Source organism: Alosa pseudoharengus, unplaced genomic scaffold, assembly GCF_046254945.1.
Source record: "Alosa pseudoharengus isolate Yale_2024_CS ecotype anadromous, Long Island Sound unplaced genomic scaffold, YU_APseudo_1.1 YU_APseudo_1.1_scf_18, whole genome shotgun sequence".
Taxonomy (NCBI): domain Eukaryota; kingdom Metazoa; phylum Chordata; class Actinopteri; order Clupeiformes; family Clupeidae; genus Alosa; species Alosa pseudoharengus.
In genome coordinates, this window is record NW_027468650.1 from 14,413,187 (window position 1) to 14,439,618 (window position 26,432).

The 26,432-nt window shown below is 43.1% G+C and overlaps 1 protein-coding gene across 1 annotated transcript; it reads right to left on the reverse strand.

Moving 5' to 3' along the window:
- Positions 1-10,966: 10,966 nt before the first annotated feature.
- LOC143130961 (myosin-7-like) lies at positions 10,967-26,137 on the reverse strand. The gene is made up of 39 exons (XM_076290294.1): positions 26,066-26,137; positions 25,746-25,797; positions 23,098-23,306; positions 22,673-22,816; positions 22,379-22,535; positions 22,172-22,199; positions 21,980-22,082; positions 20,933-21,025; positions 20,777-20,840; positions 20,600-20,698; positions 20,370-20,473; positions 20,146-20,284; positions 19,939-20,057; positions 19,541-19,690; positions 19,292-19,462; positions 18,781-19,090; positions 18,612-18,685; positions 18,262-18,467; positions 18,044-18,167; positions 17,731-17,867; positions 17,102-17,357; positions 16,690-16,932; positions 16,297-16,473; positions 16,065-16,210; positions 15,867-15,957; positions 15,364-15,753; positions 15,122-15,248; positions 14,901-15,019; positions 14,612-14,808; positions 14,336-14,519; positions 14,083-14,248; positions 13,863-13,987; positions 13,432-13,740; positions 12,622-12,825; positions 12,246-12,542; positions 12,024-12,128; positions 11,842-11,937; positions 11,569-11,703; positions 10,967-11,079 (listed from the first exon to the last, which is right to left on the reverse strand). Exons 3-39 carry the CDS (start codon positions 23,296-23,298, stop codon positions 11,059-11,061), a joined length of 5,811 nt encoding a protein of 1,936 aa, XP_076146409.1. The 5' UTR covers positions 23,299-23,306; positions 25,746-25,797; positions 26,066-26,137; the 3' UTR covers positions 10,967-11,058.
- Positions 26,138-26,432: the final 295 nt, after the last annotated feature.

The window sequence follows — 26,432 nt, forward strand, 5'->3', positions numbered from 1 at the left end:
GGTATCTGCTAGACAACAAGTACCAAAACATGATTAGTTCATAGATTTTACATGTAAAATTCATTTTATACAACCCCACCTCCATCTTGCCTGTTCATAATTCTGAGAAATTCTTGATTGTTTGTGTTACAGTATGTTTATGTTATGTGTGTGGGTGTGTGTGTGTGTGAGTGTGTGTGTGTGTGTGTGTGTGTGTGTGTGTGTGTGTGTGTGCGTGCTTGAAAAAAATGGTCATCCTATGCCCTACAGTTCTCAAGATATTCACAGAGAACTGTGTCTGCCCTACCCTCCTTTCGGGGGGTCCAGTCCAGCGGGGGGGCTACAGATCAAAACGAAAAATGACGGTTCCATGCTATCCATGTGGGGGTATATGCCCACCAAGTTTTGTGTACCCCAGTCTTTCAGTGTCCCGGGAATCCTTGTTGGTGTACGTCACTAAATGTACACATAAATTATTTTATTGTAAGGCCCCCCATGAACGAAAGTACACAAAACTTGGCATGCATTCGGAGGGTGTCATAATGATCCTACACTTTTAATTTCGTGCAGTTTTGACCTTGTCAGCCATAGATATTGTGGTGAAAACACCTACTTTTTTGCTTTCTAATTTTTAACTAGGTGGCGCTATACATGAAATAAGTGGTAATGGGATGGGTTGACGTGCCCCCTTAAGACCAACATAAAAAAGGTGGACCTCCTAGGCCCTACGGTTCTCGAGATATTCACAGAAAACTGTCTCCGGCCACCTACAGGCCAGTTGGTGTATAGTAACATAAATGAATTTATTGTGTGGCCCCCCATGAACGGAATTCCACAAAACTTGGCGTGCATACAGAGGGTGTCATAATGATCCTACACTTCCAATTTCGTGCAGTTTTGACTATGTTAGGTCACAGATACCTGCGATTACAACACCTCATTTTTACTTTTTTGTGTTTAACTAGGTGGCGCTATACATGAAATGAGTGGTTATGTAATGAGTTGACATGGCCCCTTGAGATCAACATACAAAAAATAAATGGTCCTCCTAAACCCTACGGTTCTCGAGATATTCATAGAAAACTGTGTCTGCCCTACCCTCCTTTCGGGGGGTCCAGTCCAGCGGGGGGGCTACAGATCAAAACGAAAAAACAATGGTTCCATGCTATCCATGTGGGGTTACATGCCCACCAAGCTTTGTGTACCCCGGTCTTTCAGTGTCCCGGGAATCATTGACGGAAATTTGGGCATGCGAAAAAGGTGCAAATGAGGTGGATTTCATTATATTGCTCTTTAGCACAAACACACAAAATTACATACTTGTATCATCATTTTCTTGCTCACTTCTGGGCTACATTCAGTCTTTTGGCGGCCATATTGTAAAATGGCTTCCATTTCAAGTGGCAAGTCAGGTAGTGTCAGGGTTGCAGTATGGAGAGCTGGACCGAGGCGCAGGGCAAGTAGCGATCGAGGCACACGTAAACGTCAGAACAGGAATCTTTAATACAAAATGCACACTACAACCACGAAACAACATTAAAGACCGACAGGGGACTGAGGGGAGACAGAGGGTTTAAATACACAGGGACTTAACAAGGCACAGGTGGACACGAAACAAGGTAAAACGAGAGACAGGTGAACACAGGGCTGGAAATCATAATTAAATGAGCAGACTAATAATGACAAACAGGTGAGGGGCGGAGACACAGGGAACTGGGACATGGCAAGACAAACAAAGGAGCACATGGCTGACAGGAAGTAAACAAAGGAGGGACAGGGAACACAGGATCGTTACAGTACCCCCCCCTTTAAGGGCCGGATTCCAGACGGCCCAACAGAAAAAAAAGAAGTCCAAGCAGGGTGGGTGGAGGGGGCCAAAGGCAGGAGGGCCAGGCGGGCGGCCGGACAGGGACGGCGGTTCAGGCGGGCGGCCGGACAGGGACGGCGGTTCAGGCGGGCGGCCGGGCGGACGGCCGGTCAGGGACGGCAGTTCAGGCAGGCGGCCGGGCGGACGGCCGGGTGGATGGCCGGTCAGGGACGGCGGTTCAGGCAGGCGGCCGGGCGGATGGCCGGTCAGGGACTGCGTTTCAGGCGACTGGGCTGCAGGCACCGGAGTAGGGACTGGAGCCAGGCCTGGAGCCGGAGGGGGTACTGGAGCCGGAGCCTGGCCTGGAGCCGGAGCCAGAGTCAAACCCAGGACAGGAGCGGGTGCTGGAGCCAGAGCGGGGACTGGAGCCGGACTCGGCGCAGGAGCCGGACTCGGCGCAGGAGCAGGAGCCGGACTCGGCGCAGGAGCCGGAGCCGGAGCAGGAGCCGGACTCGGCGGAGCCGGAGCAGGAGCCGGACTCGGAGGAGCCGGAGCAGGAGCCGGACTCGGAGGAGCCGGAGCAGGAGCCGGACTCGGAGGAGCCGGAGCAGGAGCAGGAGCTAGACTCGGCGGAGCCAGAGCAGGAGCAGGACTCGGCGCGGGAGGCGGAGCCGGAGCAGGAGCCGGACTCGGCGGAGCGGGAGCTGGACTCGGAGGAGCGGGAGCAGGAGCCGGAGGAGCCGGTGCAGGAGCCGGAGCAGAAGCCGGGCTCGGAGCCGGAGCCGGACTCTGCGGAGCTGGAGCAGGAGGCGCTGCCGGCGGAGCTGGAGCAGGAGCCGGCGCGGGAGGCGGAGCCGGAGCAGGAGCCGGACTCGACGCGGGAGGCGGAGCCGGGACTGGAGTCATGGGAGCCGGAGTCAGAACTGGAGCACGAGCTGGCACAGGAGCTTGACTCAGGGATGGAGAGGGAGCTGGAACCGGAGTCGGGACTAGAACCTGAGTCGGGACTGGAACCTGAGTCGGGACTGGAACCTGAGTCGGGACTGGAACCTGAGTCGGGACTGGAACCTGAGTCGGGACTGAAGCTGGAGCCGGAATCAGAGCTTGAGCTGGAGCTGGAATCAGGGCTTGAGCTGGAATCAGGGCTGGGGCCGGAATCAGGGCTGGAGCCGGAATCGGGGCTGGAGCCAGAATCGGGGCTGGAGCGGGAGCCGGCGCAGGAGTCTGAATCAGGGCTGGATCGGGAGCTGGATCAGGAGCGGGAGCTGGAGCCGGAGTCGAAACCGCGACTGGAGCCGGAGTCGAAACCGCGACTGGAGCCAGAGTCGGGACTGGAGCTGGAGTCGGAGTTGGGACTGGAGCCTGAGCCAGTGTAGGAGTCTGATTCGGGGCTGGAGAGGGAGCTGGAACCGGAATCGGGACTGGGGCTGGAGCCGGAATCGGGACCGGGGCTGGAGCCAGAATCGGGACTGGAGCCGGAGGCGCTTCAGAGCGCGGGGACTCGGGACTAGAACTCGGAGGCGCTTCAGAGCGCGGGGACTCGGGACTAGAACTCGGAGGCGCTTCAGAGCGCGGGGACTCGGGACTAGAACTCGGAGGCGCTTCAGAGCGCGGGGACTCGGGACTAGAACTCGGAGGCGCTTCAGAGCGCGGGGACTCGGGACTAGAACTCGGAGGCGCTTCAGAGCGCGGGGACTCGGGACTAGAACTCGGAGGCGCTTCAGAGCGCGGGGACTCGGGACTAGAACTCGGAGGCGCTTCAGAGCGCGGGGACTCGGGACTGGAACTCGGAGGCGCTTCAGAGCGCGGGGACTCGGGACTGGAACTCGGAGGCGCTTCAGAGCGCGGGGACTCGGGACTGGAACTCGGAGGCGCTTCAGAGCGCGGGGAATCGGGACTAGAACTCGGAGGCGCTTCAGAGCGCGGGGACTCGGGACTGGAACTCGGAGGCGCTTCAGAGCGCAGGGACTCGGGACTGGAACTCGGAGGTGCCTGAGAGCGCGGGGCTGGCACCGGAATCGGGGCTGGAGCGGGAGCTACCGGAAGAACTGCAGGCCCAGGGCGTTGGGGAGTTGGGACTGGAGAGGGGCCTGGTCCCTCCTCCTCAGAGGACCAGTCATCCTCAGAGGTTTCCCCCTCCTCTTCATCCTCCCAGAACAGCTCCCAGGGCATTAGGTGCAGTGGCAAGTCAGAATTAAAATCAAAAAACTTGCCTTCTTCCATGCTTGTCGGTCGGTCTTTCTGTCAGGGTTGCAGTATGGAGAGCTGGACCGAGGCGCAGGGCAAGTAGCGATCGAGGCACACGTAAACGTCAGAACAGGAATCTTTAATACAAAATGCACACTACAACCACGAAACAACATCAAAGACCGACAGGGGACTGAGGGGAGACAGAGGGTTTAAATACACAGGGACTTAACAAGGCACAGGTGGACACGAAACAAGGTAAAACGAGAGACAGGTGAACACAGGGCTGGAAATCATAATTAAATGAGCAGACTAATAATGACAAACAGGTGAGGGGCGGAGACACAGGGAACTGGGACATGGCAAGACAAACAAAGGAGCACATGGCTGACAGGAAGTAAACAAAGGAGGGACAGGGAACACAGGATCGTTACAGGTAGATTTGATTGTATTGTTTTTTTAGCACATTCATGCCAAAATTCATGCTTGTATAATAACTTGCTTGATCAATTCTGTGCAACAAATCCATTTCTATGGTATTTTTTGGTGGCCATCTTGGAAAATGGCCGTCATTTAAACTGGAAAATCAGTTAGAATGTATTGTGTTGGTCTTAAGCACATACCTGCCAAATTTCATGGCTGTATCATAATTTCCTTTGTCAATACTGTACAACAAACCAATTTTTAGAGTTTTTCATGGTGGCCATTTTGGAAAATGGGTGAACCCTGTAATATGCTTTAGGTCTGAACTGTCCAATACATTAAGGAACTTACTGGCTTTAGCATCAATGGTCTTATTGACATGGATGTTGAAATCACCATTAAGTCTACTAGGTATGTGGCCCCTAACCTCTCTGATATCCATCTACAGTACAAACAGTAGTTCAGCTGTTTGCACCAAGACATCAAGGAGGTGTTTAGCCATAGGCCACTGGGTCTTACACTGTTAAGCAACTTGACTTGGGGTCAAGACATGTTTACACACCAAAGAAAGTGTGAAGCCACCCACAAGGTTCGGTTAATGTGACTGTGATGGCCTAAGAGTGAGAGTGATTTTTCTTCACCCACTGTGGGACATTTGAGGTCACAGGATACGCAACCTCTATTCTCCCAAATCCTTAATTAGATAGCTGTGGGATGTTAGATATGCCATTCCATCTCTTGTGTGACCCTTATGGGGACCAGTCAGCTGCCAAGAGCCATCACCACTACTGCCGGGAGGTCATCACAACATACTCTCTTGGAGGATTGATATTATTGGGATGGGAGGACTTGCTGTGGCAGGTGGCTACACAGACTCCTGTGACACCCTGCTCAAGCCCACTGGGATAAGATGTCTGGATTCTGAATGCATCATAAAGTTTACTTGTCTATGCATGAGCTTGTTTCTCTATCCATGTCCACATAAATTCAAAGACTAACCCATGGAAGAGGGACAGAGAAGTAGTAATCCTGTGGGAATTTGTTTGCTAAGGACCATAAGCATACTAGCCTGATGAGCCAGACCCACATTAAAATGTAGGGTCTGGGCACTCACCGTTCGCAGTGCTCAGTCCGAGGGGCGGGATAATCAGTTGTCTTTCAAATATCCCCTCTGCACGCAATAGGACAGCGGCAGCGCTATGAGACCCATGCGTTTCCCACCAGCGGAGCTAGTTGGCTAGTTCAAACGTTTGCCAACTTAATAAAAGCTTAACTCGTGTCACACTGTTCATCACATCCATCTTATTTGTTTTCAAGTAGCAGGGAATTCAAGCCAAACCGTTGCAACTCTGCCATCAATCATTATGTTAAGCCCACCTAACGACTCTATACACGATTTCATTGGCCTGATTGAGTTTCAATTTCTGGAGCTTACAAGCCAACAGAGAGTTGCTAGACTAGCCCTGGCAGCAAATATAATTTGCTGCCGCTAGGGGCGCGTCTAGATTTCTAGGCTATAAGCATACAGTATTTGGCCTGGCCATAATAAGTTCAGTGTTGTTGAATTTACAGTACAGTTTTCAGTAACTTTCTATTCAATGCATACTCATGGTGGTGTAAGACACTGTTTTTTAATTATTTTTAAATTTTTTATCTCACTAGGTTTGTTTCATGGTCTCCTATTGTGAAAAAGTGACCTTTGACCCCTCACAAAGAACCACAGCATTACCATTCAACCAAGTGAACTTGGCTTTGCCGGCTCAGCTGCTGATGCTGTAGAGTACTGTAAGCACCTTTATTTTGACTGCTACTACATGAAATAGATACATCTAACTGAAGAGGGTTTGTAATTATATATTGCATGATATCTTTTGTTTAATGTGTTGGAAAAATGTAGGCGTACTCATTAACCCTTACGCGCCTATTGACACAAAGTGTGTCAAAAAACTACACCATTCTTCTCTGTTAAATTAAATTTAAAAAAATCATGAAATTAAATCAAATTGCATCATATTCACAGTTTATACCACTCTGCGTTCACCTGGGCACCCATTGCTCTTATTTGAATTACCCGCGAATGATTGGATAGATATGGCACGCATGTCACATAAAAGAGGAGACAGAGCTATCCATTGATACCAAGTACATCCTTCTGCGGCAAAGGGATCACGTTATAAAAACTGACGAAGTGACAGCAAAATAATAACTTCATATAGCTTAACCTACCCAACGTTTTTGTGTGTTTCTCTATGGCAAAGCATGTTCATAATCTGACATAATCTGTTGGGTAGGTTGAGCTATAACTTCATATGTTTTCCTGTGTTTCTCCCTGGAAAAGCATGTTCATAATCCGGTTTAAGATCCTAGCAAATTCCTGCATGGTATCCAATTCAAGGCTCACATGGCATCCCACTTTGACAAAGAAACACTTTTTTTGCCTTTACTTTGTTAATTGCAATGCAGTAAAAAGGTGTTGAGCAGAGAATCGTCATGAGTACACACACAGGCTACTACACATGCTGAGGTCAAGTCAGGTCAGATCAGTTTGTGTCACAGATGTGGAGCGCAGAAAGGTCATAGTGATAGTAGACACTGATCACATTTTTTCATCACTAAATTAAAAAAATGGCATTTATTTCTGTAAGGCACACACCACATATTTCTGTAAATTGCTCAGCCCCAGACTGTCCATCCACCATGGTTCTTATATTGCCAGATTCAAGACAGTCTGCCTTACACACCCATAAAATTCATGTCCAGCTGGCAGCTTGCTGTCATGAAATACATTTCAAAAAGTGAAATCAAATCAATGCAAGTATTATGTATTATGTAGCATTATATTAGATGGTGGCAGATCTGGATAGCCTAGACTCTGCTGAAAAAAAAAAAAAAAACAATATATAGCATGTGTGAATGGCACAATGACCAGGATAAATACTTATAACTAAACGTGAGAAAGTGAGAAAGCCCTGAAAATAGAGCAGGGTTAACACTTAACAGACACTGCAATGCAACAGGGATGCTGAATCCCAGCAGATGGTAATGTTAATGTTTTATGCTTACCGAGTCATTTTACTGTTATCAGACCAGATGTGTGGTTTCTATATGAAACTGCTGTATCAGTATATTTCTAACTGCAACATTTTTTACATTCATTTTACAAATATGTGTCAAGTGGTGTGGTTTCAGCATTGTTTAGGGTACAGTGGTGTTTATGGGATGCTGCAATTTGTGAGATAGAACACAGTGAGGCCCTGTTGCCTTGTAGCCAAAGTTGTTAAGAAAGTGACTTAGTGCTGTTTTGTTTATGATGCACATGAATGTCTCCTTCCCTTTGTCCTTGAGTACAAAGATAACCCTGTGAAATTCTTGGATGTGTGTATGCGTGTGTGTTGAGAGCTGCGTTGTGAAGGGGAGCACAACAGGTGTCACCTTGTCATCTCCTTGGAGAGTCTTAGTGGAACAGCTGTTACAGCCAATAGACTCCTCCTCTGTGACCAGTCACCCTCAGCATCACCTTGAGACACTCTGAGGAGACAGAGCATTCATTTCAATGGACAGACATTTCAGTGTAGGATCAGCCTAAGACAATCACAAGGACGTGTAGAGATTCTTATTCTTTTTACCCCGTACCAGATGGGCTCACTTAATATCAGGTCAGTGTAGCAGAGCTTCACTATATTAAACGTGCTGTGATATAATGTTCTTGATTTGACTGTGGTAATTTGTTTATAGTTTATGTCTTCAGTCTTTTTAAAATAGTATGACATGTTATTTGTATTATTAAATTTGCAGTATTTTTAAAAATATTATTATTGTTTTATTATCATTTCTAAAGACCTTTCACCCTTTTATCACTTAAGCAGACTTGTGATAGTTATTCCCACACTAAGTAAAGTTTATAATTGCATGTAAAAATCTCATGCTCGAACCAGTGGTTAGAGTGTTCAGTAATAAACATATAATTTCAAGAATGTAATAGAACAGATTTGTTTTAACATGTTTTTTCAAACCTATTGTGATTGGATATTAATAGCATAAAAGCAAACAAAACAACAAAAATATCTGTGGTATTATTTTCCTTAAAGAACAGCAATACTCCTACTCAGTGGTACAACGTACAGTACATTTATTCCAGTACTATACATACTAAAACATTTTGAGGTCCTTGTGTGCCTATACCTGGAGTTTTTCCATTTTATATCTCCACTAACTCATGGGTTTAAGCCTACTTGCTATAGTACGCCCACCTCCCTGTGTGGCTAGAATGCATGGTCAACAACAATGCAGGTTACATTACACTCCATTACAGTGGAAAATAATGTACTTTCTACTCCACTGCATTTGTTTGACAGTAGTGATGGGCGATATAAATGTAAAACTATATGACCATTACTATTCACCAACAGTACCTATTTTGAGCTTCTTCTGCATTCCTTCACAATACTTTTGCATACCCTCGCATTAACTTGCGTTCCCAACGTTAGAAATGTTGTGGTATTTCAGACATCATTATCCCACACCTGTTATCGTTTGCTAGGTGGTCTTTTGGGCCCCCTCCGTAGATTTTACGGCAGCGCTGCTACCGTCAACTTGAAGGGATCTAACTCCAGTGCCTTCCAGGTGGCGCTGCCTTGAAGTCGATGGTGGGGGCCCATAAGACCATAAAACGTATCATTTCTCCCTGTTGAATATATACAGTAGATACAATTGTGTGTGTGTGTGGGGGGGGGGGGTCTTTGTATATCCCCAATATAATTAGTAACACTGCTGTACAGTATTAACCAATACGACATCTTAGATGCATATACATGATGTACATGATGCAATGCACATTTTAATATGTTTGGAGACTGGACACCCACTCTCCCACTTCTCTATATAGCTCCTTTTATATGAGCACTAGAATGCATGACCAGATTCCTCAAGCTAGCGAGAGGTCAGGGAGCTGTAACCTCTCCTTGGCCTCAGTAGTAATGGAGACTAGAGGTGTAAGAACAAAAGCAGACTTAACCCCCATTAAAAAAGCCCATAATGCTCCTTGCCATGCCATACTTGCTCTTCTGAGCCTGCTATTGGTAGAAACCGTAGAAGGTGATGTCAGTCTTAGGACTATGTCCAAGACATTCCAAAGACCCTTGTGTTTCAGTCCAGTCTAAGCGAATCTCCGTTGGCTACATGCATTTAAACTGCATCCAGCAACTTGACAAGACTGCAATGAGCAGCTGCTTCAATACAGGGCATTAATATTGTATTGAATATTATTTGTTATATATTAATTGTGTTTTAAAAGATGTATGATGTATTATAATGGCTTGCTTTTTCTGTCTGTTGCAGCCCTTAAAAAGCGCTCCTACATCACAGATATCATCAGAAGATAAGGGACACAACCTGAACATCATTGCTTGCTCAGGGATGGCCACTATCTCAAGGTTAATAGCCTAGATAACAGTTGTAAGTCAAGGTCTTAATAATGATAGTATGGATTGTTACGGAAAGTTTACAGACAGGTTTTGAATTCACCAAAGCTGATCGTAAAATACTGTATATTCTTTTTATTTTATCTTTAATTGAATTAGCTTGATGTGTGGATGACAACTGCCAAGTCTGACATTTCTGTCATAGTCGTTTATCATTGCCACGGTAATGTATGTTTACAGTTGACTTACATTCCTATTGCAGTTATTCTCTGTCTACAAACACATTTGAAGGCGGGATCAGGTGGGATCGGGAAACAACCCAGGTCCCCGTGGCAACTTGAGCTTGACTGTGGTAAGGGCACTGTAGCTAGATGCACTATGCCAAGGCTACTTGTGCATTTTGCACTTTATATTTGAGAGACTGAAAAAAGCTGGCGGTTGGGAGCTGGATCTCACATCTTTTAAAGGTGTACTATGCAGTTTCAGGTATTTTTGGCGACTGTAGAGCTCCCCTTAGAGTCACGATATATTATTTTGCCGTTGTAAATAGCCTACTTCTCATGGCTTGTCCCCCCTGTACACAATGAAAATGCTTTAGGCATAGGACTAACAACAGGCAAAAACTATCTCCAAATTGCTATATCTACTGACAAGGTAATGTTTCACGATTCTAATTAGATTTCTTCGGGTCGGCAATTCTTGAAGTTGCATTGCTGATTCTCTCGGTAGCGACCTGCTACGGCTATGCTCTATGGTAATCATGCTAGGTGAACGATTCCCCTACTACAAGTTTATTTACCATCAAATTGGCTTTGTGTATTAAGGTAAAAATCTTGCACAGTGTACCTTTAAAAACCTGTGACCTTTCAACATAAGGTTTGTGTGTGTGTGTGTGTGTGTGTGTGTGTGTGTGTGTGTGTGTGTGTGTGAGAGAGAGAGAGAGAGAGAGAGCATGCATGTTGTCTAGAGGGTGATGGTTGATTGTATCTTTGCCATATTTGTCCCAGGTGAATGTAGTAGTACTTAGTACTGAATAAGTAGGATTTTTGAGTTATGTGTCTTGTTCTCTGAAGGCCTGCTGTGAATGTATAGGTGGGGTCCTTGATGAATGTTACATGCAAGTATCTTATGAACATACAAACAACAGAAACACTTTTTAAGTGATTGTATTGGAATGCATTCCATACTGAAAACTAAGACACAGCAAACAAGAACTTTTCAGACATGTCCATCATGAGAGCTTCACTCTTCAGCGACTCCTTTCTGTGGTACAGCAAAAAAAAATATTTCAGCAACATGTGGATAAATTTGATTGACAGGGGTCAAAATAATCTACCAGCCACTTTCACGTTTTACCAGCATTTCACTGGTGGCTAGGGCTAATTTTGAGCCTTGATGTTGACATGACTTACCATTACCTTGTGTGTTTTATGTTTTCTTTTTTATATTATTATTCTTTATTTTTTAAACTATTCTACTAGACTATTGCCCTTATATGCTTTTATTAGCTATTTCTGTTTGCTTGTGTTTATGTAAAGCATATTGAATGACCTCTGTGTATGAAATGCGCTTTATAAATAAAGTAGGCTTGACTTGACATGATTATGAATGATTTCATAGTCACTGTGGGAGAGCTTAGTACTGCTAAAGGCTGCAAATATAGTGCAATGTATTATAGAAATATGTGTATGCTGGTCATGACAATGATATTAATATATTCATATTCAATACAGTGGCAACTGTTGCTCTCACCTTGCCACCAGTATCACGGCTCTTGGCTCTCATTTTGTTAACTTGAGACTCAGCTATATCAGCTCTCTCCTCAGCCTCATCCAGCTCATGCTGCAGCTTGCGGAACTTGCCCAGGTTGCTATTGGCCTGCTCTTCCTGAAATGTGCACACAAATGAAGTGTTTTTAGTTTATTGTTTAGTTGCATGTTCAGCAGTTAATAGATTAAAAGACTTTGATAATAGATAAAACAAGGAAGAGAAGGAAAAACTAAGGAGAAGAGAATGTTCACTTACAGCCTCCTCTGATGTTCTCTTGTAGGACTTGACCTTCAGCTGCAGTTTGTCCACCAGATCCTGAAGACGGCTCAAATTCTTTTTGTCCTCCTCAGTCTACAGATGGGAGAGGTGGGTGAATTTTATCATTTAGCATTATGTATTATAAAAAAGTATTTTTAGGATGGTATAATTTAATATACCTGGTAGGTGAGCTCCTTGATGCGGCGCTCATATTTACGGATTCCTTTGACAGAATCACTGGCCTTCCGTTGCTCTATTTCCACCTCACTTTCCAGCTCTCTCACCTAAATGTTGACAAATAAAGCAAATATTGGAAAAAATGGTGATATATCTACCTGTAATTATATCTAGTTGAGCACTGATTATTAGAAAAAGCTCTTTAGCAAAAACACAGCATTTACCCTGGACTCCAACTTCTGGATCTGCTTCTTGCCACCCTTCATGGCGATTTGTTCAGCTTCATCCAGACGGTGCTGCAGGTCCTTGATGGTCTGCTCCATGTTCTTCTTCATGCGCTCCAGGTGAGAACTGGTGTCCTGCTCCTTCTTCAGCTCCTCTGCCATCATTGCAGCATCAGTGATGGCCTTCTTGGCCTTTTCCTCAGCATTCCGGCACTCCTGCACAGCCTCCTCTACTTCATTCTGCAGCTGGGATGTATCACCCTCCAGCTTCTTCTTCTGGTTCAGCAGGCTGGTGTTCTATGTGGGAAGACAGAAATGTTAACAATGGTCTGAGTCATATGAATAAATCTGAAAAACACTATATTTAAGATTTTACCTGAGAGTGCAGCAGCTGCACCCTCTCACTGACGTCCAGCAGCTCCTGTTCAGCCAGTTTCCGGCCTCTCTCAGTCTGCTCCATCAGGGACCTCAGCTCATCCAATTCAGCCTGCAGCAGATTGCTGCGTCTCTCCACAATAGCAGTGTTCTCTTTGAGATCATCATTATTACGTAGAGCGTCATCCAATTGCAGTTGAGCATCCTACAATGTACACATGTTAAATATGCAAACTTGTATTTCTCTGTATTCAGCTATTTATTCAAAAAGTTAGTTAACCTAGAGCAGAAATAAAAAGCAAAGTTGCACTTTTCAGACAAAATGGATGTATGGGGTATATGCTAATACTGTATATGGGTTATTTTAAAGATACCTTTGACTACATGCACCACTACCAGTAAGTGAATAGAGAAGATGGAAAAATATATGAGGGAAATCTTTGGTAGGGTATGGGCAAAAAGTGATAGAGGTGAATATTAGCTGTTACGTCAGATTTAGACCTATGGTCAGGTCAGGTTAGACCTCTTGACTGCACTATTTAGTAAAACGTGCGCACAATTTAGTGAATTGTGCTCACAATTTGGTAAAACATGCACACAATTTACTAAATTGAGGGCACAATTTAGTGAAATGAGCGCACAATTTAGTGAAATGAGCGCACTATTTAGTAAAACGGAGAGACTGCCTTTTCACAGGGTGAATATTTCACACGTCAGGTGTAGGAATGCACTCCTATAAGACCTACAGTATGCAGTTAGTGATTTCTTGACAGTCAATGGGATTATGGAGCTCTGTGCTGCATTGTTTTACCTTCAGATGTCCATGGAGACCCTTGAGCTGCTTCTGGGCCTCAGATGCCTGCCTGTTGGCCTGGCTGAGCTGGATCTCCATCTCATTGAGGTCTCCCTCCATCTTCTTCTTGATCCTGAGAGCCTCATTCCTGCTGCGAGTCTCAGACTCCAGGGAGGTCTGCAGGGTATCCACCACTCTCTGCTGGTTCCTCTTGGCCTGCTCCATTTCCTCATCCTTCTCAGCAAGTTTACGCTCAATGTCAGCTTTCACCTGATTGAACTCCAGCTGAGCTCTGAGTATCTTACCCTCCTCATGTTCAAGGGTACCCTGTGGAGATATAGGAACAGGATAATCTACTTAGTTATATACTTCTGTAAACACAAGCATCTTATGCTATCTTGGAATGAGGGAAACTAGTTTTCTAATTATTTTGATCTTCATGAATGTACCTCAGCTTCCTCTAGGGCAGTCTGGATCTCTGCCTTTTCTTGCTCAAGTGTCTTCCTGACCTTCTCAAGCTCATGAATGCTCTTTCCAGTCTCACCAAGTTGCTCCGTGAGATCAGAAATTTCCTCTGGAAAGCAGACCAACAGTAGTTAGTTGTGTGATCATTTGTTGTGTCACTTAAACAATCATATAAGGTTTGTCTTAAGGGAGGATCAAACAGACCTTGGAGATTTTTGTTCTCCCTCTTCATGGTCTCAAGGTGATCCAAAGATTCCTCATAAGAGTTCTTGAGTTTGAAGAGCTCAGTGCCAAGAGATCTGGTCTCTTTCTGGGAACTCTCCAGCTCAGTCTGGGACTCCTCAAACTTCTGTTTCCACTCAGACAAGACCTGTTAAGGCGAAAATCTTTAAGTCCATGTCTGAAAACCGTGTTAAGGCATATTGACAATGGTGTATTGACCATTTGGTTTTTTTACCTTATCAAAGTTTCTTTGTCTCTTGTCTAGAGCAGCAGCAGCAGCATTGGATCTCTCCACATCTACCATGAGATCTTCAATCTCATTCTGCAGTCTATGCTTAGTTTTCTCCAGGGAGGAGCATTTGGCATTGACAGCCTCCACAGCTTCCTCTGCATCTTGCAGACGCTGAGCAAGTTTTTTCCTGAGGAAAAAAAAAAAATGAAATTGACATGTGCATGCCATATCTAATCATTGATTTTAAACAATTCATACAGTCAGTTCAGGGGGCCTTACTTGGCATCTTCCAGCTCCTCAGTCCTCTGGATGGCATCAGTCTCGTACTTGGTTCTCCACTGAGCCACCTCAGAGTTGGCCTTGGAGAGACTGCGCTGCAGCTCAGCCTTGGCCTCCTGCTCCTCCTCATACTGCTCCCTCAGGAGGTCAGCATCATGGCGAGAAGACTGCACTGCATGGGCTAATGCATTCTTGGCCTGTGGATAGTATCAGATACAAGTCCATCAGATATGTATATTATAGCTGTAGAGTAACGATTAAAAGACTTCTGCAAGTCAGTTATGAATACCTTCACTTCCTCCTCAAGTTGCCTCTTGAGATCCTCAACCTGCTGCGTGTAGGACTGTTTGCCTCTTGTCAGTTGAGAAACAAGTGAGTCTTTCTCTTCCAGCTGTCTTGTAAGCTCACCTTGATGAACAGAATATACATTTTCAATGATATTGTTTCTTTTCTTCTTTTTTTCTTGATACGTGTATCAAATCACTAAGTTGTTTTACCATTTTGACTTACCATTTTCAGTTTGAAGCTTGGCTTTCTGCATGGTGAAGTCATTGATGGAGCGCTGGCCTTCCTCAGCCTTTGTTCTGTATTCAGTCATCTGGTCCTCCAGTGTTCTGCACATCTTCTCCAAGTTTGTCTGACAAAATAATAAAACATTGTTTTCACATACTATTTCTTGAAAACTGTTGTCAGTATAGAGAATTCAGTGACAACCATTATACAGGTTCTGCCTTTAGCTATTTTGTACAAACCTTGGCCTTGGAGACCTGCTCCATGTTGGAGACTACATCGTCCAACTCCAGACGGAGCTCACTCTTCTCCTTCTCAAGCTTTTGTTTCACTCTCTGAAGGTTGTCAATCTGCTCCCCGAGGTCAGCTACACTGTCTGCATGCTTCTTCCTCAGTGTGGAGGCAGTGGCCTCATGTTGCAGAGTGGACTCTTCAAGGTCTCTGCGCAGCTTCTGGAACTCAGCCTCCCTCTTCTTGTTCATCTCTATCTGGGCAGCAGTGGCACCTCCAGCCTCCTCCAGCCTCTCACTGATCTCCTCCAGCTCTCTGGCCAGGTCTGCCCTCTGCTTCTCTACTTTGGCTCGGGCAGCTCTCTCAGCCTCCAGCTCTTCCTCCAGCTCCTCAATGCGGGCCTAAGGATAGTAAAATAGTAAGATTTTTCAAAACGTTTTGTCTTGTGAGAAACATACAGTACATGTATTTTTTACATTTTTCTTTATCCTATCAATTTTTATTTTTAATTTACCTGCAGCTCCTTCAGTTTCTTCTGGAGCTGGGCACCCATAGCTTGTTCATCTTCAATCTTGCTATTAAGTTGACTGATCTCAAAGTCTTTCCTGTGTTAAAACAGGATTTGTTAAAACAGGCCAGTGCAAAATATCAATGGCATGAATATATCTTTTCTCTGTATAATTATTATTTATTATAGATGATTTGTACATACTTCTTCATCCGCTCTTCAAGCTGCTGTTTGTCATTCTCCAAGTCCATAAGACTTTCCTGGGTCAACTTTAAGTCACCCTCAAGCTTTCTTTTAGCTCTCTCAAGATCCATCCTCAGTTTCTTTTCCTGTTCCAGGGACCCTTCAAGCTATTGAAGATTAAAAAAAAGGAATTATGTAAGTGTCTTCATTAATTTAACGCAGTGAGACATAGGTTCCTGTTAGTATTTCCTACATCATCAACTTGCTGTTCCAACTTGGTTTTGGCCTTAGTCAAAGTGTTGACTTTGTCCTCCTCACTCTGAAGGTCATCCAACGTTTGCTGGTGAGCCTCCTGCAGTGCTTTCTTCTCCTTAGTCAGCTTGGCAATGATTTCATCAAGAGCTGCCATCTCCTCAGTCAGGTTTTTAACCTAAAAGTAAAGTAGACCATTGTCAAACGATTACTTGATTACTCGATCACTTGACTTCTTCACACTTGCACAGAAAAAGCTGAACACCAAACGGAATTTCACTACATGCTTTACGTTAGTATTTCTATGTATGTGACAAATAAACCTCCTTGTATCCTTGACTTCATTACTTGAACATTTTCTTTGGTGATTAGAAAGATTTTCAGTCCTGCTGACCTTATTCTCAGTGGCATGTTTCTCTTTCTCCACTTTAGCCAGTGTGAGCTCCAGATCATCAATGTCCTTCTTGAGCTCAGAGCACTCATCCTCCAACTTCCTCTTCTTTGCAGTCAGCTCTGAATTCATCTCCTCTTCATCTTCTAGTCTCTCAGCCAGCTCCTTGGATTTGGCCTCAAGCTGGATCTTGCTTTTGATCAGACCTTCACATCGCTCCTCAGCATCACAAAGACTGTCTTGTTCCTAGGATGAAGAAAAGATTGTAGATTGATAGATTAAAGCTACCAAATAAAATATACTAGTACTATATCCGACATATTTGCATGTGCTTTTGAATATTAGTTAAATTCAAATCAGTAGATCTTTCACCAACTAATACATTTTAGCTGGTGAAATTGTTTAGTGTACTCACAGTCTGGACTTGAAGTTGCAGGTCATTCTTCTCTTGGATAATAGAAACCATTTTCTCCTCCAGCTCTTTTCTACGAGCCTCAGATTTTGCATAGGCCTCCTTCAGCTTCAAGAATTCTTCCTTCATGTTGGCCATCTCTTTCTCAGCATCAGCAGATTTCAAAAGGGGCTTGATCTTGAAGAACATCTTCATCCAGGGCCAATTCTTGACACCCATGAATGCACGGACGTTCCACTGGATCACCAGCAGTGCATCCCTGTAATATAATTTGTGCTGAAATTAGTCTTTCTCTGATGATTCCTTCTGAAGAGTAGGCAGTATTTCTACCTTTTAAAATAGTAATTACTATCAATGTTCAACAAATTTGAAGAGAGGTTTTTATTTCCATGATGTGTTGTGGTTATTAAAGTGATAGTGTAATGTAAAATAACGTAATATAAATATGAAATTAATGTATAACAGGAAATTATTTTCAATCAAAAATAAATTTAAAACATATGGTTATTAATGCAGTGTTACCAATACATTGTATCTGTGTATGGTATTGGATAACTCTAATGTGTACAAATGAGTGCCTAGTACCACTGATATTATATACCATTTGTTATTTTTTTAGAGGTTATTCTTACCTGCGTTCTACAATTTTCTTGAACTCAATCCTGGCAATCATTCCACGGGCACTAGACTGTAGACCAGTGATGATAAGAGCGAGACGGTCGTCTCTCATCTCCTCAAGGACACCCAGGAGACCAGCTTTGAAGAACACCTGATAAGCGTCAAAACAGGTAACGTATAACAGTCTATTTTACTATACAAGTATAGCTGAAATCCTCAACTACCAAAACATATGACATACACACAGATACCTCAGAAAGTTTCAGATTGTCACACAGTGTTTGCTCTATCATGGAAGGATTATGGGAACATTATACTATAAAGCACCTTAGTGTGTCCGAATCTGTACTGCTCATGGTCAATATCCAAGGATCCCAGCAGTTTTTCTGCTCCTTTCTTGTTGTCAATGAACTGTCCTTCAGGGACAGCTGCAGGATTCAGGATACGGTATCTGAAGAGGTTAAAATAGTCCTGGTGTAGACGTATTCTTCCAATACTGTTGTGAGAAATATATAATTATTAGGACAAAACATAACAGATTTTACCTCTGTTTGAAGTCTGCATACTGGATCCTGTTGGGGAAGCCCTTTCTGCAGATCCTGATACCTTCCAGCACACCGTTACAGCGCAGCTGGTGCATGACCAGAGGATTCTCCATGGCCCCAGGAGTCTTGGTCTCGTTGGGGATGATGCAGCGCACAAAGTGGGGGTGAGTTGACCTCAAGTTGGTCATCAACTTGTTCAGATTCTCCTGTTGTTCAGCCATTTAAATAAAAACAAATAGGATTGCACAGAATCCCAGTAGGCGTATTGATCTATATATACTTAAAAGAAAGATATGTGGTACTAATAAATGCCTTCACTTTAGTATGTTAATTTAACCTGTCACACTTACCCTGTGAAGGGCAGATACAGTCTGGAAAGAAGAACCCTTCTTCTTCTTGCCACCACCACCACCAGACTCAGCGGCTATTAAAATATCACATGTTCATCAGATCTTCACATAAACATGATGTTAATTCATTAATGTCACAGGATTAGTTTGTAAGATATTTACAGAATACCTGCATCAGCACCAGCATAGTTGGCGAAGAGAGCACACAACATCTTAAGATTTGACTTCTGAAAGAGTCCGACCACAGTCTCATTGAGAGGGTCTTTGTTCTTCACCAGCCAGTTGCCAATGTTATAATCAACAGTGCCAGCATAGTGAACCAGGGAGAAATGGGCCTCTGGTTTCCCCTTGACAATCCTTGGCTTCTGGAAGCAGGCATTTTTGCCCAAGTGGTTGTCATAAAGCTTAGCTTTGAATGTTGAATCACTGGCCTTGGGGAACATGCACTCCTCTTCAAGGATAGACATGATACCCATGGGCTAGGGAGAAAAGAATATGAAATATTCAACATTAAAACATTTTTATTTAATTTATTAAAGACAAGTAACACAAAAGTGTTGGTCCATGTAGTGATCTATGTAAAACATTTTACAACCAGACAAGTAATAAAATAGTGTAGTGATCTATGTGGTCAAAGAAAACTGTGAGTGAGAAATAAGTAAATAATATGTTTCACTTACTTTCTCAATGAGCTCGATGCAGGCGGCCAAGTCCATGCCAAAGTCAATAAACGTCCACTCAATGCCCTCCTTCTTGTACTCCTCTTGCTCCAGCACAAACATGTGGTGGTTGAAGAACTGCTGCAGCTTCTCATTAGTGAAGTTGATGCACAGTTGCTCAAAGGTGTTGAACTGAAAGAGAATAGGGATTTTGTTAATATTATATATTTTGCTTAAAATTATGGTGTTTGTCTTAGCTTTAAGACTCACATCAAAAATCTCAAATCCAGCAATATCCAGCACACCAATGAAGTGCTGGCGAGGCTGTTTGGTTTCCAAGGTCATGTTGATTTTGACAACCATCCAGTTGAACATCTTCTCATACACTGACTTGGACAGGGCTCCAATAGAGTAGTACACCTAAAGATGAAGGGGGAAATGCATAACATGGAAAATGCCAATGGATGAGGTGTAGCAGCTGTAATAATGATAGTATAAAATTAAACACTTACCAGTAAATTGTTATACATGCATGGGTTTATAACAGCCCTGTTATTTAATAGCTATACCTTGTACATAACACATTAGTGACTCAGTGTAGTTTACTACTATAAATATTTATAATACCATAATATCACAAGAGCTCTGATTCTGAATTCTGATATTACCTGATTTACATTCTGTCCTTTGGTGACCCACTCGTTTCCTACTTTGACCCTTGGGTGACACAGACCCTTGATGAGGTCAGCAGAGTTCAAACCCATGAGGTAAGCGACTTTGTCAGCATCTGTAGTGAAAACCTCACAGTTACACCTCTCTACCCATTTTTAACTATAACGTGGGTATTACATCCAACATGAAAAATGAATACACACCCTCAGTGCCATCAGCTTCTGCCTGCTCCTCTCTCTGCTTCTGCTTGAACTTCATGTTGCCATAGTGCATAATGGCACCAGTCAGCTTGTAAATACCGTTCTTCTCCTCTTGAGTAAAGCCCAGCACATCAAAGGCTTCCTGTAATAAATCAAATATTTCAAATCAAATATCGCCCAAGTACCTCTCTATGAGTATATGAGAAAGTGAAAGCAGGCCGACTCACATCAGTAGCCACCAGCTCATCAGCATCAACAATAGAGGCTACTTGTGTCTGTCCTTGGGAGATGAACGCGTAGTCATAGGGGTTGGAGGTGATCAGCAACATCTCTGAAGAAAGCAAGACCAAAGGTTAAGTAACACTACTGTAACTGAGCTAAGGAAACAAATACGTAGACACTTATTGCACATTCATGCCCACAAACAAATGCCTAGAGATATACATGCATTTCTCACCCAACAGCTCCGGTTTCTGTTGGGACAGGATCTGATAGAAGATGTGGTAGTCTCTCTCAGCCTTGAGCTGAAAAGTGACACGGGACTTCTCCAAAAGATCTGGGGGATTGAATAATTTTCAAGCCATACATTCGGGCTCCACAGATGAAGGCAATCAAAAAGGGCTTATTTACTTACAGGTCTCAATATCTGCTGATGCCAGCTTGCCGCTCACACCGAAGTGGATACGGATGAATTTACCCTAGCATGAGTGACACATAAAAATTAAACATGGCAGTGATAGAAAAGTGGATTTTGAGTTGATAACGATTTGAAAATCAATAGAGGGCTTACGAATCGGGAGGAGTTGTCATTTCTGATGGTCTTGGCGTTACCAAAAGCCTCCAGAGCAGGATTACACTGGATGATTTGATCTTCCAGTGTGCCCTGGCAAAATATAACACAATATATCAACTCACCTTTCAAATGCCAGGTCTTGGAGACTGGCCTGGCCCCACCAACCTAGCATCTCCGCTCATTTTCATTTTACTGAGATACTAGTTTGGCTCCTTTCAATGTGTTTATGTTTCCCTCAGCCACCATGATGGCAGATCAATGAACGGCGAGAGGGGATGATGTTAATTTTGTAATCAAAAGTGTAGTAAAAGGCTTTGGTAAAAGGTAATAGCCATACCTGCATCAAAAATTTGCAGTTTGAAGAATATGTAAGTCAAGTCAAGTAGTTTTATTGTCATGTACTCATAAAAGGAATTATAAGTAATGAAATGCTTGTGTGTGTGTGTGGGGGTGGGGGGGGGATAATGGGGTGTGTGGGGGATGGGGGTATACCTGAGTGTGCGTGGGGGGATGGGGGATGTTGTGTGTGGGTGGGTATGGTGTGTGTGTTTGGGGATGTATGGTGTAATGGTGTGTAAGTGTGTGTGTGTGTGTGTGTGTGGGGGGGGGGGGGGGGGGTGACATCACATTGATCAGTGATTCCTGACGTTATTTCCTACTTTGCCTAACCTCTACAAACTGCTAATAAACCACATTGGCAGTGAGGAAATAATATATTTGTGTGATCCATTTCATCATCCCCCTCCCACACACACACACACTCCATTACCCCTCCTCCACACCCCATTAATCCAGTGTATATAGCAAAGGTAAATACATTATTTCCTCACTGCCAATGTGATTTATTAGCAGTTTGTAGAGGTTAGGCAAAGTAGGAAATAACGTTAGGAATCACTGATCAATGTCATTACGATGCTAAAGTTGGAAACATTTCCCAATTGTGAGTGCCCAGACACTTTTATCAAAGTAAGTCTGGTGAAATCATGTTACTTGGAGACGCCTCCGGAGTGGAAATTATGTCCAGCACACATTGAGGTGATTTACCTTTTTCTCCTGAGAGGGGTCCTTCTTTCCAGAGGCTGCAATGCTAGCAAAGTACTGGATGACCCTTTTGGTGTTCACAGTCTTTCCGGCACCAGATTCTCCACTGTTGGTGGAAATGAAAGTATGTAAAGGTTCACTCCCTCATCAGCAAGTTAACAAGAAATTTAGAATCAAAGACTGAATTATACTCACGTGATAAGGACAGATTGGTTCTCTCTGTCTGTGTAATGTACAAGCGTGAAATGTCAATATAAAACCAATAATATATGTTATAATAATGATTAATGCTGTTAATTTTAATTCAACATTATGAATTGTTGATGACCCCTTGTCATCAATTTTCAATATACTGCATACGCATTTAGTGCTAAGGCGGTTGCTTGAACAGAATATCTTTACCTGTCAGCATGTACTGGTAAGCATTGTCAGAGATGGAGAAGATGTGGGGAGGAGCTTCACTCCTCTTCTTGCCTCTGTAAGCAGCGACGACTTGCTTGTCGTACACTGGCAACCACTTGTAGGGATTGACAGTGACACAGAACAACCCAGAGTAGGTCTGTACAAATGAACATACTATTGATTATGAAAAACAACTGAGGCAACAGAGTACCGGTAAGTCTATAAAAATAAATATATGGTATTTTGGACATTTGTTTTTGCTACTATGGGTCAGAGCCTCATGTTTATACTCACATAGATCATCCAGGCTGCGTAACGCTCTTTGAGGTTAAACAGCACAGCAGGCTCATGCAGGAAGGTGAACATCGCCATGTCCTCAATTTTATCATACTTTGGCGGGTTCTGTTGGTGGACATCTGCCTCTTTCACAGTGACAGTCTGTGTGATAACAAGCAAAATCAGTCTCTGTAGAATTTTTTCTCCTTCATCTTTGTGTAACATATTTGCTATAAATCTAAGCAGCTCAACACAAATCAAGTCCAAGAAATGTATAAAAAACTTAAAAAAACGTAAAATTGCATTTATATAGTTAGCTGTCAGTAAGTTCTTTAAAAAAAAAACTAAATGGGAAAATATATAAGAATGCAAGTGATTCAGTAAGGTCAATAAGTAAAAGCTCTGAAATAGGTTTAAAATGTACAGTATTTGCCATACATTACCTTATCAAACTCAGTAAGAACAGTGACTTTGTCACCGTCTCTGCTTTGGACGACGCCCTTCACAAATTCAACTTCAGGGTCCACCACGAAGCAGGCCCTCTTAATGTCAAAGGGGCGAGTCTGGGCCTCCAGACGCTCCATATCAGACTTCCTCAGAAAAGAAGCCGCCCCCCCAAACTCTGCCATCACCGCATCACCCATGGTGAAGTCTGCAATGTAAATGATATGAACTAATTAATTCCTAAAACATGAGACCTTATGGATGAAGACTATTAGCCACGGCTTATACGTTGATTTTGCAAAATTTCTTCAGCTATGAGGTTAATACATGGGGGCAGTTAATATGGTATTAATATGGTTTTGTTTCTTTTAACTTGCATAAAACACTGCCCTGTGGCTTATACACAATGCGGCTAATACACAGGAAATTACTGTACAGCAACATGTAGAGCACTGAGAAGTCAGAATAGGCAAAAAAGTTAAATTTTAAATCCTAAGACTACCATGTGACAGGCAGACCTTTAGTCCTTTGTCCAATACTATGAGTGTTGTTGAGAGTTGTTTTATATTTAGATTTGAAATGTATTAAGTGGATCAGGAAAATCAGATTGGTGAAGTTTGCCTGGTTTAAAATAAGATATTATAGTAAAAGTGTGGTCATAAAGGTTAAAATGGTCAAAAATATAAACCACAGCCAGTAGGTTCTACGTATCTTGGTTTCATGATTAAGGTTTAGTTATTGGTACTAAAACAGGGGTCTCCAACAGGTAGCTCGCGAGCTACCATTAGCTCCCAGCCTGTTTCTAAGTAGCTCTCCAAAAGGTCTGAGGAAGATGTTCATACTGTAAATCTGATAACCCAGTCACTTGGGAAAACATGTTAAAATTCCTATGAAATCAAATTCACAGTCTACAAAGAGAGAAGGTAAATGAGTTGAAAGGAACCCTTAAAAAGCATACAAATCTTATTCAGCAGTTTTGGGTGGAGATCAGCTATGTGAATACATCACATGCTACTACTAACATAAAAGCTCTGGTCAAAGTAGATCTTGGAGGATAAAAGGTTGGAGACCTCTGCTCTAAAACCTATCCAGACATTGGCTATGATGTCAGAGTTAAGCTTGATAGACTTCAACTCTTCCAGATTTGGCTTAGACACTACACCTACCATTTTTTTTAAATCTGTTTTTCATCTCATAGCAGCATAGGTGCTTTCTATTTTAAGTGTATCATTGCTGTCTGGCACTTTTCCTAGGTCCCTAATAATGGCTGTTCCAAAGCCCCTTCTCAAGAAGAATAATCTTGATGACTCCATGCTAAACAATTACAAGCCCATATCCAATCTACCATTTGTTGTCATAATTATTGACAACAGCCTTTAATCAACTAATAACCTTCCCAATATCAAGTGGGTATTTTGATTACCTTCAGTCAGGTTTTCAGGCCAAAAAAAACAGCACTGAAACAGCTCTTATTAAAGTTTTAAATGGCATACTCAAGATACATACTTATACTTATACTTATATACAGCTAGCTCGCTACTCCCTCCCTCTCCCTCCTGTGCAATTGCGTCTGTGATTGACTGGAACACTTTGTTATGATTTTATGGTCCAGGCTGGACCAGGTTATTTTTGTTGCCGTTTTTGGAGCCTGGGCTGTCCACTGAGGCCGCGTTTTACCTTAAATCTTAATCTTAAAATATCACTCCTACATGTAGTGTTATTATACTTTAGTGCAGCCTTTTACACTGTTGATCACAATATATTGCTACACAGACTAGAACACTGGGTTGGATTTACAGGTAAAGTAATCAATTGGCTCAAAATCTACCTACAACAGAGGATCTTCTTTGTTAACATCAGCAACTGTACTGTACCTCAACACCAACGTCCTTGACCTGTGGTGTTCCCCAGGGGCCTATCTTGGAGCCACTATTATTCAACTTGGGGAAATCTTCAAGAACAGTTTGATTTCCTCATAGCTATGCTGATGACACCCAAATTTACCCCTAATGACTATGGTCCTCTTGAATCTCTTCCTCAGTATATTGATCAAATTATCAAATGGATGTCTCATAATTGTATTATTTTATTATTTTATTATATTTTGTAAAAAGAAGGAAAGACTTAGGGTTGCCACTTGACAGTGATCAAACTTTTAACAGCCACATGAAAGCAATAACTAAATCAGCTTTTTGCCACTTCAAAAACATTGCCAAACTGAGAGTTCTGATGTCAAAACATGATTTTGAAAAACTCATTCATCACCTCCGGCAGGTTTGATTACTGCAATAAGCTTTTCACAGGCCTTTCTAAAGACTATCAAACTGTTTCAGGTGATACAAAATACATTACTCACTAAAAAAGAACTGACCACACTATTCCAACACCTACAGTCTGTCCCTACACTGGCTTCCAGTAAGTCACAGAATTGCTTGTTTATAAACCACTAAATAGAACTGGACAAAATTACCTATCAGACATGGTCTACCAGTACACACCCTTCAGACCTCTCAGGTTTCAGGAGAAATACAACCCATTGTTGTATGCGCTTATGTGAAGCGCATTGAATTATCCCTGTGTATGAAATGCGCTATATAAATAAACTTGACTTGACTATTGTGTTGTGATTTTCAGTTGTAAATCTCACCTTGTTTGCGTCAAGCCTCAGTCGGTCTGTTACGCAGATATGATGTCACTTGCTGTAAGTGAACAAACAAGAAGCAATCAGATCACACAGTGTTACAGCAGCAGTGCTGCAGGTACACTTTGAGTCCTTGCACAGAATGCTAACTGAACAGATCCATGTGTCTGTCTCTGACTGTAGCCATCCACTCAAATGTCTGCCCATCCATTTACATGTAGCTATCATTCTTGCTTTTCTCCTCCAACTCTCTCTCTATATATTTATCTGTCTATCTATCCATCTGTTTGTCTGCTCCTCTCTGTAGCAGCAGATTGAATACTTACCTTTAGGTTGGTCTTTGCTGTATCTGCTGTCAAGGCCATGGTTGATTCACCCTTTTTGTAGGGGATGGTCCATCCCAATATGGACAGAGCATCAACTGACTCCCACCACACCAGAGTTTTGTTAAAGGAAAACTGGCCAAAAGGGTGGAGGCATGTGGCAACAATAGGCTTCTCTAAACAGGAGGGAGCAGGCACATGTAGAAACAGTGGGGGAGAGATTGGCAGAGCATCATCAGCACCTGAACTTGGTCCCTTATTTGGAGTTGGCTATTGTGAGATGCCCCTCTGACCTTATCTTTGACTCTGTCTTTCAGTGTCCTCCTTGACGTTTAGCTGGCCAAGCAGAAAATCCCAACCTTCTGATCCA